At 38.9% G+C, this 15,185-nt stretch overlaps 1 protein-coding gene and 1 non-coding gene across 3 annotated transcripts; both read right to left on the bottom strand.

Annotated features, from left to right (window-relative positions):
* Positions 1 to 3,386: 3,386 nt before the first annotated feature.
* LOC18015348 (ALBINO3-like protein 2, chloroplastic) lies at positions 3,387 to 8,441 on the bottom strand. Of its 2 annotated transcripts, none has more exons than XM_024154827.1 (13): positions 7,998 to 8,441; positions 7,234 to 7,361; positions 6,898 to 7,008; positions 6,040 to 6,141; positions 5,840 to 5,899; positions 5,605 to 5,670; positions 5,302 to 5,349; positions 4,720 to 4,896; positions 4,590 to 4,645; positions 4,379 to 4,496; positions 4,198 to 4,284; positions 3,854 to 3,963; positions 3,387 to 3,731 (listed from the first exon to the last, which is right to left on the bottom strand). In XM_024154827.1, the coding sequence occupies exons 1-13, from the start codon at positions 8,431 to 8,433 to the stop codon at positions 3,578 to 3,580; spliced, it is 1,653 nt and encodes a 550-aa protein (XP_024010595.1). In that variant the 5' UTR covers positions 8,434 to 8,441; the 3' UTR covers positions 3,387 to 3,577. The 2 variants fall into 2 exon arrangements, with proteins under 2 accessions (XP_024010595.1, XP_006397404.1); XM_006397341.2 differs by having other exon boundaries at positions 6,898 to 6,969.
* Positions 8,442 to 14,267: 5,826 nt separating this feature from the next.
* Positions 14,268 to 14,372, bottom strand: LOC112086039. Its single transcript, XR_002899264.1, has one exon. It is a non-coding gene; the product is annotated as a small nucleolar RNA R71 (small nucleolar RNA).
* Positions 14,373 to 15,185: the final 813 nt, after the last annotated feature.

Below are 15,185 nucleotides of genomic sequence, written 5' to 3'. Positions count from 1 at the left end.
GAGGCATAGAACTAACAAGAAGTATCGATGCTCCAAAAATTTAGACCAAAGAAGCTAAATTACTTCCAGAAACATAATCACAAAATGAACATGGAAATACAAATATCCACCCAATATTTCCAAGCCAACATATATCTTTTCTTAAACTATGAATGCCTTCCCAAACATTAGAATTCATTCCTGAAATTTTAATAAGCTTCCTAAATCGTTTGATTCACTTCTTCATGAACCTCTCTGCACAGATTTTTACTACAAAAGAGAAGATCAGTAAGAGATATATGTTAATTCACTTGATTTTTTTTTTTTGTAGTGATAACGATGAGCTTGCTTCCTTCTCTCCCTCTTTGTGCTATGTATCCGACATATGAATAATGGAGAAAAGGAGACAAAAATTTAATTTGCTTGAACATATGCACGTGGACTTATCAGTTTTCCCAATTGCACGTCCAAGTCCAGCAAATTTGGTACTAAACAGAGAACCATTGTTTTCTCCATCTGCTTTTAAATCTTCAGGTGGTGCTGAAATGGAATTGTTGCAGGTAGTTGATGGTTGTAAATCTTCTTCATGTTCAATTCCTTTCCTGAAGAAATTCTCATAGTTATTACTATTCTACTTATTCATATGAAAGCTCTGCCCTTGTAAGCTTTTCATATAAAAGAGCCTTTTTCTCCAACGCAGCGTAACTAACAGCTCCATCTTTAACTGCTTTAAGCTCAAGTTTGTCCTTTCATTTCCCACACACAAAAGAACCGTCATAGTTAGAACCAAAAGAAGTAAAATCACAAGAGATAATTAAACAACAAAATTTGTCCTAATGAATGCCTATATTGGTGATCCTATCCTATCATCCTAAATGATTTTTGACCACATCCTAAATTCATATAACACAGTAAAATTTAGATTCTCCTACAGCGTAACATAATCGTGGTTCCTCGATTTTCGCGAAATCCCGAAATTCACGCGCCTCATTGAAGACAGGGAGCGAAACGTCCGGGAATGCGAATCGATTGCGGTTACCGATCTCAGTTTGTGACTTACTTTGAATCAAATGAGTTCGACTAAAAGCCACTTCCTTTCATCGAACTGAGGGGGGGGGGGGCTAACTGTTGGAGGTGAAAACCGCACCCTGGTTTTCTCCGGTACAAACCGAGATTGGCGTAACGTAAGCTCGGTTCACGAAGAAATGTACCGGGAAGACTGGGCCGAATCAAATCTTGGGCCGAACACAGCCCATTGAGCCGAGGTCGGCGGGAAGCTTCTCGAAGGAACCGAGAAGTTCCCCGAGTTCGGTCGAAAATAGGAAATTTTCTAAGAGAAAAGGGAAACTACTATGACAAAAGGAAAAGGACCGAGAGAAAAGGAAAGTCCTCTCGGTCCCATATCGCCGAAGATGCACTTGATGACCGACTCAGAAGATATATATAAAGGAAGAGGAATCGACACCAGAGAACACAAGATATTCTAGAGAAGACTTAGAAACTGAGAACTCATCGCTTTAGATTCTTAGTTTCATAAAGTCTTAGTTCGTTATTCTTTACTTAATAACCGAACTCAGTTGTATACTCTCGATTCGATCTAATAAAACCCGAGTTTACCGATCTAAAGTACTGTTTTACCCCTTGTCGATATTCACATATCAACAGGAGTTGATAGCCGGTCCGTCTGGTTCCCCAAAGGAAAGACGGGATTGAAGTCTCACAACAAAATTTTCGAAACACCCCAAGCTTTTTCAGTGATCATCTTATTTAAAATCCCAACCAATCAAATTAAAACATTAATACACATAAACATCCCTCTTGTCGCAACATTAGATAACAAAATGGGAATAAAAATAAAGCTTTGAAATGCATAATTGACTCATCAGAAACCTATTATTCTACAGATTAATGAACACTGATTTCTTGGGGTTCCAAAGCGTTTCCTGCATTGTCGTATGATCTCCCTTCTTTTTCTGCCCTAAAGTTTGTTTTAAACAACTTTGTCGACTGATGGAATATCCCACATGTTGAGAAAGACTTAAATCTGCCCCAAAAACGAACTCTCAAAATATTATCTCTCTTGTTGGTGTTTTAGTAGTGGTTTATTTTTGTTTTGAGGATGTACAAATAATGGTATAGGAATGTAAGAGTTTTATGCGGAAGCGTTTAAACCGAACTCATACTTTTGCCCAGCGATGAATATGATTTGGTATGATCAAGCAAACGAACGCAGAAAATGGAGACGAGATCACAGATGAAAATCAACCACTTATCACCATTCAAATGTTCTTTCAATTGATCTCTCCAAGTTTTCTCTCTCTAAAATCATTTTCTCTCTCCTCTATAACTTTTTTGTTTACCAATAGTCACCAACTGTTGTAAACATACACATTCTTCTCTATGCAATATCTCATATATATTTAATGAAGAGACACAATCTGTAGAGTCACAACTCTTCTTTGAACAAATTTTTCATATCTGTTGGTTTTATCAAACTGGTTCGGTATGCTACCAAATCATAAGCGCATACCAACCATAAACCAATAAGGAAGATGAGTGGTCAAAACCCATGGGCAATGTGAAACACCAATGACTCAATAAGGGCACAGTAGCTCTATAAAGTATAAACTTGTACACTTAGTTTTCCTAACAGAGTTCTCAATAATAAATTGGTTTAACATTTTGTCCTTTTTCCTTGAAAAAGTATTTTAGGCAATTCTTGTGACCGAAAGTGATGTGATACACATCAAGAAGCAAGATGTTTCTATCCTTGTGGTGTATAATGGTTCGGAGTATGTCCGTAGAAAAGGGTTGAAAGAGAAAAATTTGACATGTATCAGGTCAAACGCAAGAAAAATGAAACTTCATGCAATGCTTCAAGCTTGGATTACATCCACGATGCGGTGTCACTTTCTGACTTCGTGGACATGTTTTTGAACCAAAGCCGATAAGGAATACAATGAGACAATTTAATCCAACTTGGTTTGATGAATACTCTGACTGTTTAGAATATAGTGTGAAAAAATTGATAATTTTTGTTATTTTTCTATCATTTGTTGAGAGATAATGCCAGTAATATGTAAATAATGTTTTGTTTGATATCATTTCCTGATATTATCATCATAATCGATGGGCATGCGTAATTTTGTTCAATGTGCTAAAGTAAAATATTAACACATCAATAATCTTCATAATCTTTAGATCTTCTTTATTTTCATAATTTTTAATCTCGACTGTTCCATTTTGATTGATCTCATCGATCTCCAAACACACGTCATCGAATTATGTACAATTCTTAATCATCATTGCCACTTGCTGCAGTATCTCTACTTTTCTATCATTATCGATCTTTTACTTCTTTCTGGCTTCCTGCTTTGTTGTCTTCCCATTTTTCGTATATCAAATAAACAGACATTTCGTTTTTACAGATTGCACCACAAACTGTTAGTGTATTTTTAGTTTTTTCTATATCAATAGGATTACATCAATACTACGTATAAAAGTATAAAGTTGTTAACTATTGAAGGTTGACCCATCTCCACGAGATAGCGTAAGAATCCGATACTTAAAAAAAATACAAAATTTAAACTGGAGACTATCAGAAGTGATCCTTCCTGCTACTTACAAGATCGCTAACGAGCTCATTCTCATCTTCACACTGTTCTAGCAGAGGTTTGTACGACGGATTGTGATCCACTACTACTCGTAAAATCTTTGCAGCTTCATGACTCTGCCCTTCCTTGTACAAAGCGCTGCAGTAACAAAGTAGAACCAAACCTTTATCACATCTCTCACACATTCAGTGGTGTATAAATGCTTCTGACCTATTTTTCCTAAACTCTCTATTGTGACTGTTCTGCTGTAAAAGTAGTACCTTGAAAGAAGCAGCAATGCTTCAAAGTAATGCTCTTTACTTTTAGGATCACCAGGTTCTTTCAGTTTAGCTACTCTTTCCAAGTGTGTGATTCCGCTTTTCATATTCCCCTGCCAGAAGACCAGAACGGTTAGACACCAAATGTCAATACACAGATTCAAAAATCGATTTTCAGAACAAAGATAAAGATTTTCGTATCGGAACTTAGCTAAAGATCATAACATGCAAATAAGCCATAACTGACTAAAGATTTTTCAGCTTGGTTTGGTAGTTCCTACAATGAATGATTCATGACCTGAGGCACTTTCATGATTATCATTCTCAGAAATAATGATTGGTCGAACCTGCTGTACGTATGCAGCACCAGCCCATTGAGATACAAGCATTAAAAGTTCAACATCCTCAGCATCAGATGCAGCCCCATCAAGAAGCTGACGAAGAAACAAAAGAATAGTGCTGCTTAGTAAAAGAGTCCTAAGCACCTAATCGTACAACACAGTCAATAAGCAGAAGGAAATTTCTTACCTTGGAGATAGCAAGCTCTAAAAATTCAGTAGCTTCCGACAACTGCGTCTTCTGCAACAAAGTCTGTCCCATGAGAACCAAACCTCTTACATATCCAGGATCTTTCTCAAGGGCTAATCTGAAAAGAACAATACTCATGCAGTGAACATGGCTAAGTTCATATAGGTAAAAAAACTTCAAGACCAAGAGGAAAGTCTTTGCAAATACACACCGAAGTAACTGAACGGTTGTTTCTTTATCACCTTTCGACAAGACCTGAACTGAAAACTGAAACGAAATCTACTTTAGGAATAAATGAAACATACGAATGATCTATAGGTATCTCATTTTAGACTACTTACAGAAAGAAGTTCTTCTGGTGTTAAAGTCTGTAGAGAAAGGGTATGCTCTTTTAACTCAGAGTCGACATACTTAATCACAGATTCACTGATCTCCATGGAATGCTCAACGCCCGGAGAGGGCCCCTGACTCAGTAAACCAAGTTTTGCTGATACCGTAGGGTGCTTGAGAGATAATTGCTGCAGAGTTTAAATTTATCGGTGAAGAATTACCCAAAGTCAATTCTGTACAAGCCACCGATACAGTTGCTAAAACAGTTCTCTTTTTCACTAAGAATCTTTAAAATCATAACGTAAATCACTGGTGAACTCACTAACACAACTTGTCTTTTAAAGTTTTGAAACTATCATATTTGACAAGTGCAGTCACTAAACGCATGTCATCAACATAGTTGCATCAATTCTGACACAGCAAATTACCTATCAGTCCATTTTAACATTTTAGTTCATTGTTTGATTTTCAGTTGCAGAAAACAACATATAAGCATGAGAAGAGAAAAAAAAAATCAAGTTTTTATCGACTTTGTCTGCATCGAAAGCATATTAACACCATTCCGATTCCTCAATGCTGGGAAGATAGCATACCTGGAGTATATTTACAGAACTGTTGGTTACCCAATAAACAAGACTTCCCTGAAAAAAAATCAGAATGGTTTTTAAAATATTGTGGCAAGAAAAGCAGAATAATTATTTCCGGTTTGATAGACATATAACTTAGCAATAGTAACACGAGAAGCAAAAATGAAGGAAAATTCAGTCTATAGACAAATGTGAAAAGAGAATTAAGTGAAAAAGAGGATAAGTTTCAGAATAATAATATGTTGAAACACAAGAAAGAAGAAAGATAGTATGGTGATTTAGGAAAGATATGAAAGGAAAATTACGTACCTGTGGAATAGCATAGCCAACAAAAAACAGAGGAACACTTAGGATCTCCAAATATAGCTTGTAATACTACAAAATCAAAAAGAAGTACAATCTTCAGGATCCGTGGACATGAGTAACATCACAAGCAATACCAATATATCTTGATGGTATGAACGAATTAGTGGTCCAATAAACAAAACACAATTTCTGTAAGACGTAAGTAACCGAGGCGGCAAATAAGACTTGTTCAACTCACTCTCATGAGCAACCCGGTCAAGCCCGTAGTTTGACGAACTGTGGATGAGTCAAAAGATATCTGGGAAAAGATAAAAATTTAGATGTATACATATATAATACTTTATGGTAACAATAATACAGAACAGATAAATTCAAATGAGTGACAAGCACAAACTTAATCCCATCGACAGATATTTCAAGTTGCAAGTATTCTAAAACCTGTATGTTGATGTAATGGAAGAGAGCAATTAAAACTGGAAAGACTGGTCCAAAAGAGCCAGCAGGAAGATCACTCAAATTCTGGAACCATAAGGCACCACCCTGCAAAGATATGATAACATCTCAATCACAGAAGCAACCTCAAGGAATATATGGTCTAGCTCCCTATGATGGTCTAATTACAACAACTAAACTAAACATTATGCAAACATAGAGCAGGTCACAAATAAACGTTAAGAGCAGACATCTAACATGTTATAGAAAAGAACATTTCAGCTATGAAGTTACGAAGGAAAAATGTAAGCAATGTAACAAGTCTATTCAATCCTGAAAATTTAGATCTAGCCTACTCTTGTCAACTCAGATTGTAACCATCTAGATTGGCATCCTTTATCAACTGCCACTTGCTAACTTCGATGGTCCAGAAACATAGGTTAGGTCAACCAAAGAAGCACCCACGAGGAAGAGGGGCAGAGAGGAGTCACAAGCTTTCTCGTTTTTCGGACCTTCAAACTTCATAACACTGTTTAGAATATAAGAAAACATACACTAAGAGCCCACCCACCCCCTACTATTCCAAGCTGCTTTCCCTCCTGGTTTCTGTTTCCATATTTGCATCGCACTAAGATAACTGACGCTGACCATTAATACTTCTACCTGCCGATGATAGCTGTTGTCCCATACGATAAAACGAAACTTAAAGTATTGGAGTTGACTCAGCAGAACTGGCATTCGAAAGACAAGAAGCAATGGCATAAACGTATTGAGTAATACGTTCAGAACAAAACCACCAGAGAAAAACTGCTACTGTTACTTTGTGATTATACAAGTCATTATTCTTATGTAGTCTCAACTTACAGAATCAAACCCAGGATGACCATTTAGTGACATCTTCCGGATGCTAGCCATCAGCAAGAAAAAGCACGGGAGCTGAAGATGAAGAAAGCCAAAAGGTACATGAGAACAAATCTGATGCAAACACATAAACTAGTGATCAATTTAATCTCATCCACCACTCTATATGAGCTGCATAAGCTGCATATTAGATCTCAAAATTCCTTCTGTATATTATTTAGGAAAAAGAGAGGAGTTGCAAACAAAACAAAACCACAAAGCGCTTTGCTGGATATAACCTTCTACCTAGTATTACTAACACGGAGTATAGAACATTATCACTATCGAAGATGCTTTTACCTGGACGGATAAGTATGGGAAAACCCACAAAAAGGAGGGGCACCCAATTGCTCGTTTTTCTTTAAGAAAAAGAGAAAACTGGTCAATAGCGCCTCTTAGTGTTGGAGTCTCTGGGATCGGCATAGGCACTGCAAGGAAAATGAACGATAAGATTAACTTTTTAACTTTATGACCACCATTCAAGAATATGCAGAATCAATCACATAGTATACAGCATTATCGATACTAGCTAGAAACATGTCTGGCAATCATTGGTGCCCCCTGTAAACGAGTTTCTTGCAAAATTTGGCAAAATTAACGACGAAGGCAGGTTACAGAAAATTGGCATGACATGAATGACAACGAAAAATTATATCTAATCTACATGAATGAATTGGCATGGCCTTAACTGAAAAAAGAAAAAAAAACGCCTATTTGCTACTCATCCTAGTTTAACAATATGAAAAGAAAAAAACGGAGATCATGCTATTTAGCAGTCAAGATGATAAGTTGTTGTGAAAAATGCTGATCCAGTAATCTACTAAAAATATATAAAAGCAAAAATCACACTTGACTCTGTATAATTACTTGTAGGAACAACTTAGACAAGTGCCACTGAAGCTACATCTAGTAGAAGGTTCTGAATTTGTTCTCAATTCCATGTTCCATAGTTACTAACGATTTTTGATAGACACAAAGATCAAACTAAATAACTAATAGCAGTAGAAAGTAGCTCCTAGAAAATTAACTGAGACAAGAACTAAGAAGAAAAAGGAAGCACTAACACTGAGGTAACAGCTCTGAAATCCTATTCAGTTTCTTGAGTTGCAGTATGAGTAAAGGCAATAATGCTAATCTGACAGCAATAGTGGAAGATGAAATAACCATCCACCAAGGCAACCCTGTAAACTGATGAAACCGGTCGAGAAAATCAACGACGGCGAGGACCGGCAAAGAAGAATCATCGCCACAAGGGATTTCTTGATAACCGATTGGGAATTCTCGTCCAAGCCCGGAAGCGCCGGGTGCAGAAGAGAACAGTCGGCGAAGGTGAGGGTAGAAACACGGCGTTGGAGATGGAGGAGATGGGGAGAGCGACGGAGAGAAGAGGGGATCGGCGTTGAAGGAAGGAGGGTAGGAGAAGAAGAGGAGAGACAGAGAAGATAAACGGTGGCGCGTTGGAGAGAGAGAGGAGGCGCGTAAACAACTCCACACGGCCATTTACAGTGTTTCGCTTAAACCCTTGAGGAGTTTGTTAAAAATGGTTTTAGGGATGTCGGAGTTTAAGATCAAAAACGACAAAGCAATGGTCTGATTAAACTGTAAAAATCAAACATTTTCGACCAAACAGTCGTTATTGCGCACTTCGGTCTGGTAATGGATGTTGGAGTTTAAGATCAAAAGAGACAAAGCAATGGTCTGATTAAACTAAAAAATCAAACATGTTCGACCAAACAGTCGTTATTGCTAGTTGCTACGCACTTCGGTCTGGTAATTTGGCAAATGCAAAATACTTCGGTCTGGTAATTTGGCAAATGCAAATACTTCGGTACGCTTATTTGGCAAATGAAAACAATTCGGTCTGAATATTATTTTCTTTCTTCTATAGTAGAAACAAACTCTCGTATATCAGTTGACCAAGTAAAATAGTCTCATCAGCATTACAAAAATTAATTTAGTTTTAAATTATTTTTAAATCGATAAAGGGAGAAAATATTCAATCACCCTTAGAACATCATAATATTTACTGATCCAACCAGTGATTAGTTCAATATCCATAACCAATTAATTATACTAGATCCGATTTCGGGTCTAAATTTGAATAATCCTATATTCGAATCTCTATCATTTTTGTGAATTTCGTTCCATTAGGTACAATTACGAGGGTATTACGAACAAGGAGTCTTCGATTTTCTAAACTGGTCACAATCTTCAAATTCGCATCAGGTTCGTTCTTCGTTCGTTCTTTGTTCTTCTTCGTTTTTGCCCTTTTACTGTTTCTTATCTTAGGCAGAAGGCTTACGAATGATTCTATAGTATCTGATACCTGGATTTAAGAACGAGGAACTGAAATTAGTATTACCTGCAAAATTTGAGTTCGATTCACTTTGATTGATGTGTCGGGTGATAATTAGATGTGTCTTAACTTGGTAGAAATACTGTAATGGTATCATTCGGAGGAGATAGTGAGTCGCTTCAATTAACGTTGTGGGAGCCATTACGCTTTCCTAATGAGGATGAGGAGCAAACGCATAATGAGCAAACGCGTAATGAGCAAATGCGTAATGATGAGAAAAACCAGCCAATGCAACCGGTGAGTATGTATTTTAGTCCAAATCAGTACAACAAAGCAATAAAGTCAGGTACTCAGTGTTGGATTCACAAAGCAGTGGAGAATCTGGAGTCGGCGTCTCTGGGACTGAGACCCGAGGAGCTAAGATGGTTTAGCGAGCATCCTCAATTCAAACACTTCTGGCATATGGACAAGGCCATGTATTTGGATACAACCCATAAGACTCAGGGGATGTGGATGCTCTTTCTACGCACAGCAAAGACAAACAAAAGGAGAGAGTGTTGGTTTATTGTTAATGGAGTTCTACTTCGGTATTCGCTTAAGGAACATGGACTCATATCTGGATTAGACTGCCATGATTATCCAAATAATTATGAGAAGATGGGAAGTAGTGATTTTAAGGAGAAGTATTTTAAAAAAGGAATTGTCTCTTCACTTGCTGTTGTTAAAGAGAAGCTTGAAAAGATGTGTGGTGGTCCTGATCGCTTAAGAATGTGTGTTTTGTACTTTCTAGCAAGCGTGTTAGGTGGTAAGGCTAAGACTGGAAAGGAAGCTCCCTCGGTAGACACTTTTTTCTTGAGGATTATAGAAGATCTCGATGCTTGTAGAACATTTCCTTGGGGGAGGTATTCATTTGATGCGAATCTCAAGGAAATTGATCATACATTGAGGCATTTCAATGGGGTCATCGAAACTGATTCTTGGACATTTACTAGCTTTGTTCCCTTGGAGTTGCTACCTTTTGAAGCAATACCTTGTCTGAAGGACACATACAGAGAAGAAGCTAAAGGACCAGACATAGGGTGTCCTCAGATGTGTAAGACCAAGTTCAGACCATTCACTCTCAAAGGATTTCCTCTGTCGGACCTCTACGAAACACTCGGTAATACCAAAGATATCCAGAGTATCTTGCAACCATCTGCTGATGAGGAAAATATGTTAGCTGGTATCATGGAAATGTATGAAGACCCAGATTACAGTGATACAATTCCTGATAATTGGAGGACTTGTATAATTGATGATGGGAAGCCGATATTATATGAGCTTGGACGATGAAAAAAACCGAGTTGAACCAGCAAAGAATGCCTCCTCTAAATCTCCGGCGCCGAGTGGGATTGTGGACCAGATTCAAGGGTTGAAGAAGAGTATGGATGAGCAGTTCCTCCAAATGACATACCTCATCGTTGGCATTAATATTAGATTGAAGTTCGTTGAATCTTATGCGAAAGAGGCAATTCCAAGAGAAGGTCTTGGAGAAGAGAAGGAAGGAGAAGAACAAGGTGATGAAGTAGAAGGAGGAGAAGAACAAGGTGATGAAGGAGAATAAGAGAATGAAGAGGGAGTTGAAGAGAATGAAGAAGTGGGAGGTGAGGTGGCAGAGAAGGAAAAGAAGAAGAAGAAGAAGACGGAGCCAGCGCTTGTCAGAACGTATTTGACCAGACGACGAACTGGGATTCAAGTATTATTTAGTACTAATAGGTTTTATTTGGTACTAATATGTAGAACTATAGTATAAATCACATATCTGTGTTACCATGTAGGAACAACCTGGCGTTTCAGTCGAGGAAGGGGAGGTGCAGCATGAGAAGAAGAAGAAAAAAACTAGGATTTAACAGTCCCAGATGTTCCCTTTATCATGCTGTCAATTCGAATTTTTGAATTTTTAACAACTAAACTGCCCGTGGGATCGTGTCGTTTGTGCATTTAAATTTATTTTGAGGTTATTGGTTTGGTTACAGTTATAAGAATCAGTTGAAATTAAATTAGGTTTGAGGATTTCGGTTTGGTATTAATCGGTTTAAAATAATATTGCTCTTTGGTTGTCGGGTAACTGTCTAATCGGTTATTAAATTAGCATTTCTAAATCGACGTGTGTGCTTGGTAGTTGAACCAGTCGTCTATAGAGAAACGCATAATTTTTATCGTGAGTCGACGCAATTAATGCATGCACCACATCTACTTCTTAAATATTACTCCCTTGCCTTCTCATAACACGACACCATCATAGAGAAATAAACCCTAAACTTCCAAAAAAACTCTTCCAAATGGCGTCTATTCCTAACAACCCTCCTTCAGCGGTTGAACCACGTCCCGAGCAATGGATGGGTCGCTACTTGCGCGACCTCCAGCGAAACCTTTTGCCGATATCCTCTGTCGGGCTGGAGGTGGAGGATCTGTACTTGTGGGCAGCGACGGTCACCGGTCCGCCGGAAACTCCATACGAAGGGGGTATCTTCAACCTGCGCATCATGTTCCCGCTGCAGTTCCCCTGGTGGGTGAGGACGATGATAACACCGGATTTTGACCATTTTTATGGATCACTTTAATGTCTTTTACAGGTGTTTTTACTCCATTTTTAAAGGTTTTCAAAGGATTTCTATGTTTCGGATTTAAGACTTTTCAGGTAATTTGGGATAAAGAGGCACAAATTAGAACAAAAGGACTCTTTTGGATAAATGCAGACCGTCAGAACTCTCATGGAGAGACGAAGACCTTCTCACCGTCTGATCACCCTCAAAATTGGACAACTTATAGAAGAATCAACCAGCTTTCAAATGCACTTGGTTTGGAGACATTCCAACGGTTGGATCTCAAGATATTCCATTAGCCCCGGAACCACTCGAAGAGGGCCAGCAAGTCACGCGACCGCGACCACCAGCCCATTCCCGCGGTTACAAGCCTCCCGACCGCGGCCAGCCACCTATTTCCCACGGTCACGTCATTCCCAACCGCGGCCGGCCAACTCCGAACTAAAGCCCATATTTCTGAAGCCCAAAGTCATTCTCAGCCTCAATTTCGGAACCCTAGAGACCATGGAGTATTGAAGACCATAAATACTTGTCATTTAGGTCATTTTTAGACACCCACCCTTCATACTTTACAGAAACCCTTTTCCTTTAGCCGTTTTTATGCGATTTTTGTAGAAGATTGTTCAAGTCCGAGTTCTTCAATAGAGAAGCTTTCTTTCATCTCTTTTCTTTACTGTTTTTGATTACTTTTATTAAAACCAATGATGATGTCGACCTCAGCCATGTCAGAGTAGATCCCGAGTTGGGCTTAGGGTTCCCGAAAGGGGCTCTCATAATCGATTAATACATCTAGGTTTATAGATCTGGGCTTTCAACTTTGTTCTCTGTTTATTCTTGTTCTTATTGCATGTATGCTTGATTGATCACCTAGTATCTGATCTAGATAGTTAGTGTTGCGAAAGTTTTCATTAAGTATCAGCCCTAGAATGAAACAGGCGATTTTTCCGTAGGAGTGGAAACCTACCTGCGGCGAGATCATGAGTATTGATGAGTCTTGTGCAGCTCTTGCGTTCTCTCCCTTCCAGGGCCAGAGTGGAAACCTACTGGTCAGGGTTGCGAGAAAAAGTTGGTTATGATCACGACAGTGACGTAGTCATACCGCCGTACTCTAGCTCTAGAACCCTATATATCGATATCCGTCAATCCCAACCTATCTACCCTAGTGTCAAAACCGATTATGATCCCTGTAGAGTTCCCAAAAGCTCAGCGTTTTTAGCCATAGTTTACAAACCAATCGATTTTTACTTGCTTATTTAGATCTGCATTTCAATTTCTTTAGTTCGATATTTTGCTTGCTTTACTTCCTTTTCATTCGATTATTCTACTTGTTCCTTAAGATAGATTTATTTGCTTTCTTTTGTTTTAGTTTAATCCGTGAAAAACAACCAACCTTTAAAACCAATCTAGTCTAGACATAAAGTTAGAAACCGTAGAAGAATACCAGGCACACAAATCTCTGTGGATTCGATCCCTAAATACTACAACTGATTAGATGTGCACTTGCGGCTTTCATTTGTTTTTGTTAAGGGTAAAACTTGTTCCCTCACGCAGTTGACACGCATCAAGTTTTTGGCGCCGTTGCCGGGGATTTGTTTCGCTGCCTTTTGTTATTTTTCTTGTTTTAACTTCTGTTCTAGACATCTGATCTCCAGTTCTTTCTTAAAGTTTTGCTGAATTATCTTTCCTTTCTTTTGTTTTTCTCTGAATTGCATGAATACCAGGCGCAGACCTGTAGACGAGATAGACAGACACGAAAGAGAACTTCAAAGACTTAGACGAACGCAAGGAATGGCCAACGACGACCATCCTGGAGATCCTATTAACCGAGCTTTAAATATGGACCAAGACGGGTCCGAACATGGAGAAAATGAAGAGAATGATCACAGAGGAGGTGATCATGCTCGACAAGATGGAGAGGAGGATGAGGTTCCTCCAAGAAATCACCAGAACCGCGAGAGAGAAGAACGTGAAGACCTTGATGCACCCATCAATGCAGCCAATGGTGACCACCAAGGAATGCAGCCGAATGGGCGCGCTAACCGCCCTTTGCAGCCAGAAAATCAACACCGAAGACAAGCTAGGAACCATCGCATAGCTGATTTCGATGCACCTACTCAAAATTTTCAGAACCGATCTGCATTTCAAGTTCCATTGCCGAACCAGAATGAGTTTGAAGTCAAGCCTCAAATCATCTCATTGGTGAAACAAAACCAATTCCATGGAGTTCCTTCTGAACACCCAATGGACCATATCGAGCTCTTTGAAGAGATCTGCAGCATGATGAGAACAAACCAAGTTCCAGCAGACTATTTAAAGTGTAAGTTGTTCCCTTTTTCATTAGCAGACAAAGCTCACCGTTGGTTGAAATCTTTGCCTGCAGGATCGATTACTAATTGGGAAGAGTGTAAAACTGCTTTCCTGAATCACTTCTATACTAAGTCAAGGTCGAACTTGTTGAGAACAAAGATCTCAAGCTTTCAGCAATGACCGACTGAATCTTTCTATGAAGCCTAGGAACGTTTTAAGGAGTATGAACGTGATTTCCCTCACCATAGATTTCCTGGATCAAGCCTGCTGAGCACATTTTACCGAGGTTTGCAACCAAAATACAAACTTTCGCTTGATACTGCTAGCAATGGAGATTTTGGACAAAAGACGATAGCACAAGGAAGAGCCCTCATCGAGAATTTGGCTCAAGCCAATAGCAATGATTGTCCTGAATACGATCGCTCGACGAAGCAAACCGGAACAGACAACAAAGAGATGACCGAGTTGAAGAACATGATGAGCCAGCTTTTGAAGAGCAACAATCGCCCAATCCATGCTTGTGAGACCAACAATGGCGCACAAGATGAAGGACCTAGTGATATTGATCACATTAATCAAGCCTTTCAAGAAGAAGATGTGAACTATGTAGGAGCGCTAGTACCATATCAAAATCGCTTCAACAATGGCTTCAACAATGGCTTCAACAACAACTTCCGGAATGCAAATTACAACAATCTCTCTTACCGCAATCCAAATGTGGAGAATCCTCAAGATCAGTACTACCCACCACAACAAAAATCTTTCCAAAACAAGTTCCAAGGTGGGAACTTCGGAGGAACATGAGCTTATCAACCGCGACAGCCATATAACTACCAAGGTACGGGTTTTAATAATCAATTTGTACAACAGCAGGGAGTCACGACGAACCAGCTAGCTTCACAAATCGGTAGACTTGAACAGTCCATCCAACAGCTCGTTATGACGAACGAAAAAGCATCTAAAGACATGAACGTGAAGGTTGACTGCACGTACAATGACCTGAACTGAAAGTTTGAAGCTTTATCTTCGCACGTCAAAAAGCTAGACGTGCAAGTTGCCCAAAC

Source organism: Eutrema salsugineum, unplaced genomic scaffold, assembly GCF_000478725.1.
Source record: "Eutrema salsugineum unplaced genomic scaffold, Eutsalg1_0 scaffold_24, whole genome shotgun sequence".
NCBI lineage: Eukaryota > Viridiplantae > Streptophyta > Magnoliopsida > Brassicales > Brassicaceae > Eutrema > Eutrema salsugineum.
The sequence above is the reverse complement of the archived record's forward strand: the minus strand, read 5'-3'. Positions and strand labels throughout refer to the sequence as shown.

What these genes read in the sequence shown, in the direction of transcription:
- LOC18015348 (XM_024154827.1), bottom strand. Translation starts at nt 8,433, where the DNA reads ATGGCCGTGTGGAGTTGTTTACGCGCCTCCTCTCTCTCTCCAACGCGC. An exon ending in GTCATCCTGGGTTTGATTCT is followed by an intron (nt 6,142 to 6,897) that starts GTAAGTTGAGAC and finishes ATATCTTTGCAG; the next exon opens with GGTGGTGCCTTATGGTTCCA. An exon ending in ACAACCGTTCAGTTACTTCG is followed by an intron (nt 4,497 to 4,589) that starts GTGTGTATTTGC and finishes TGTTCTTTTCAG; the next exon opens with ATTAGCCCTTGAGAAAGATC.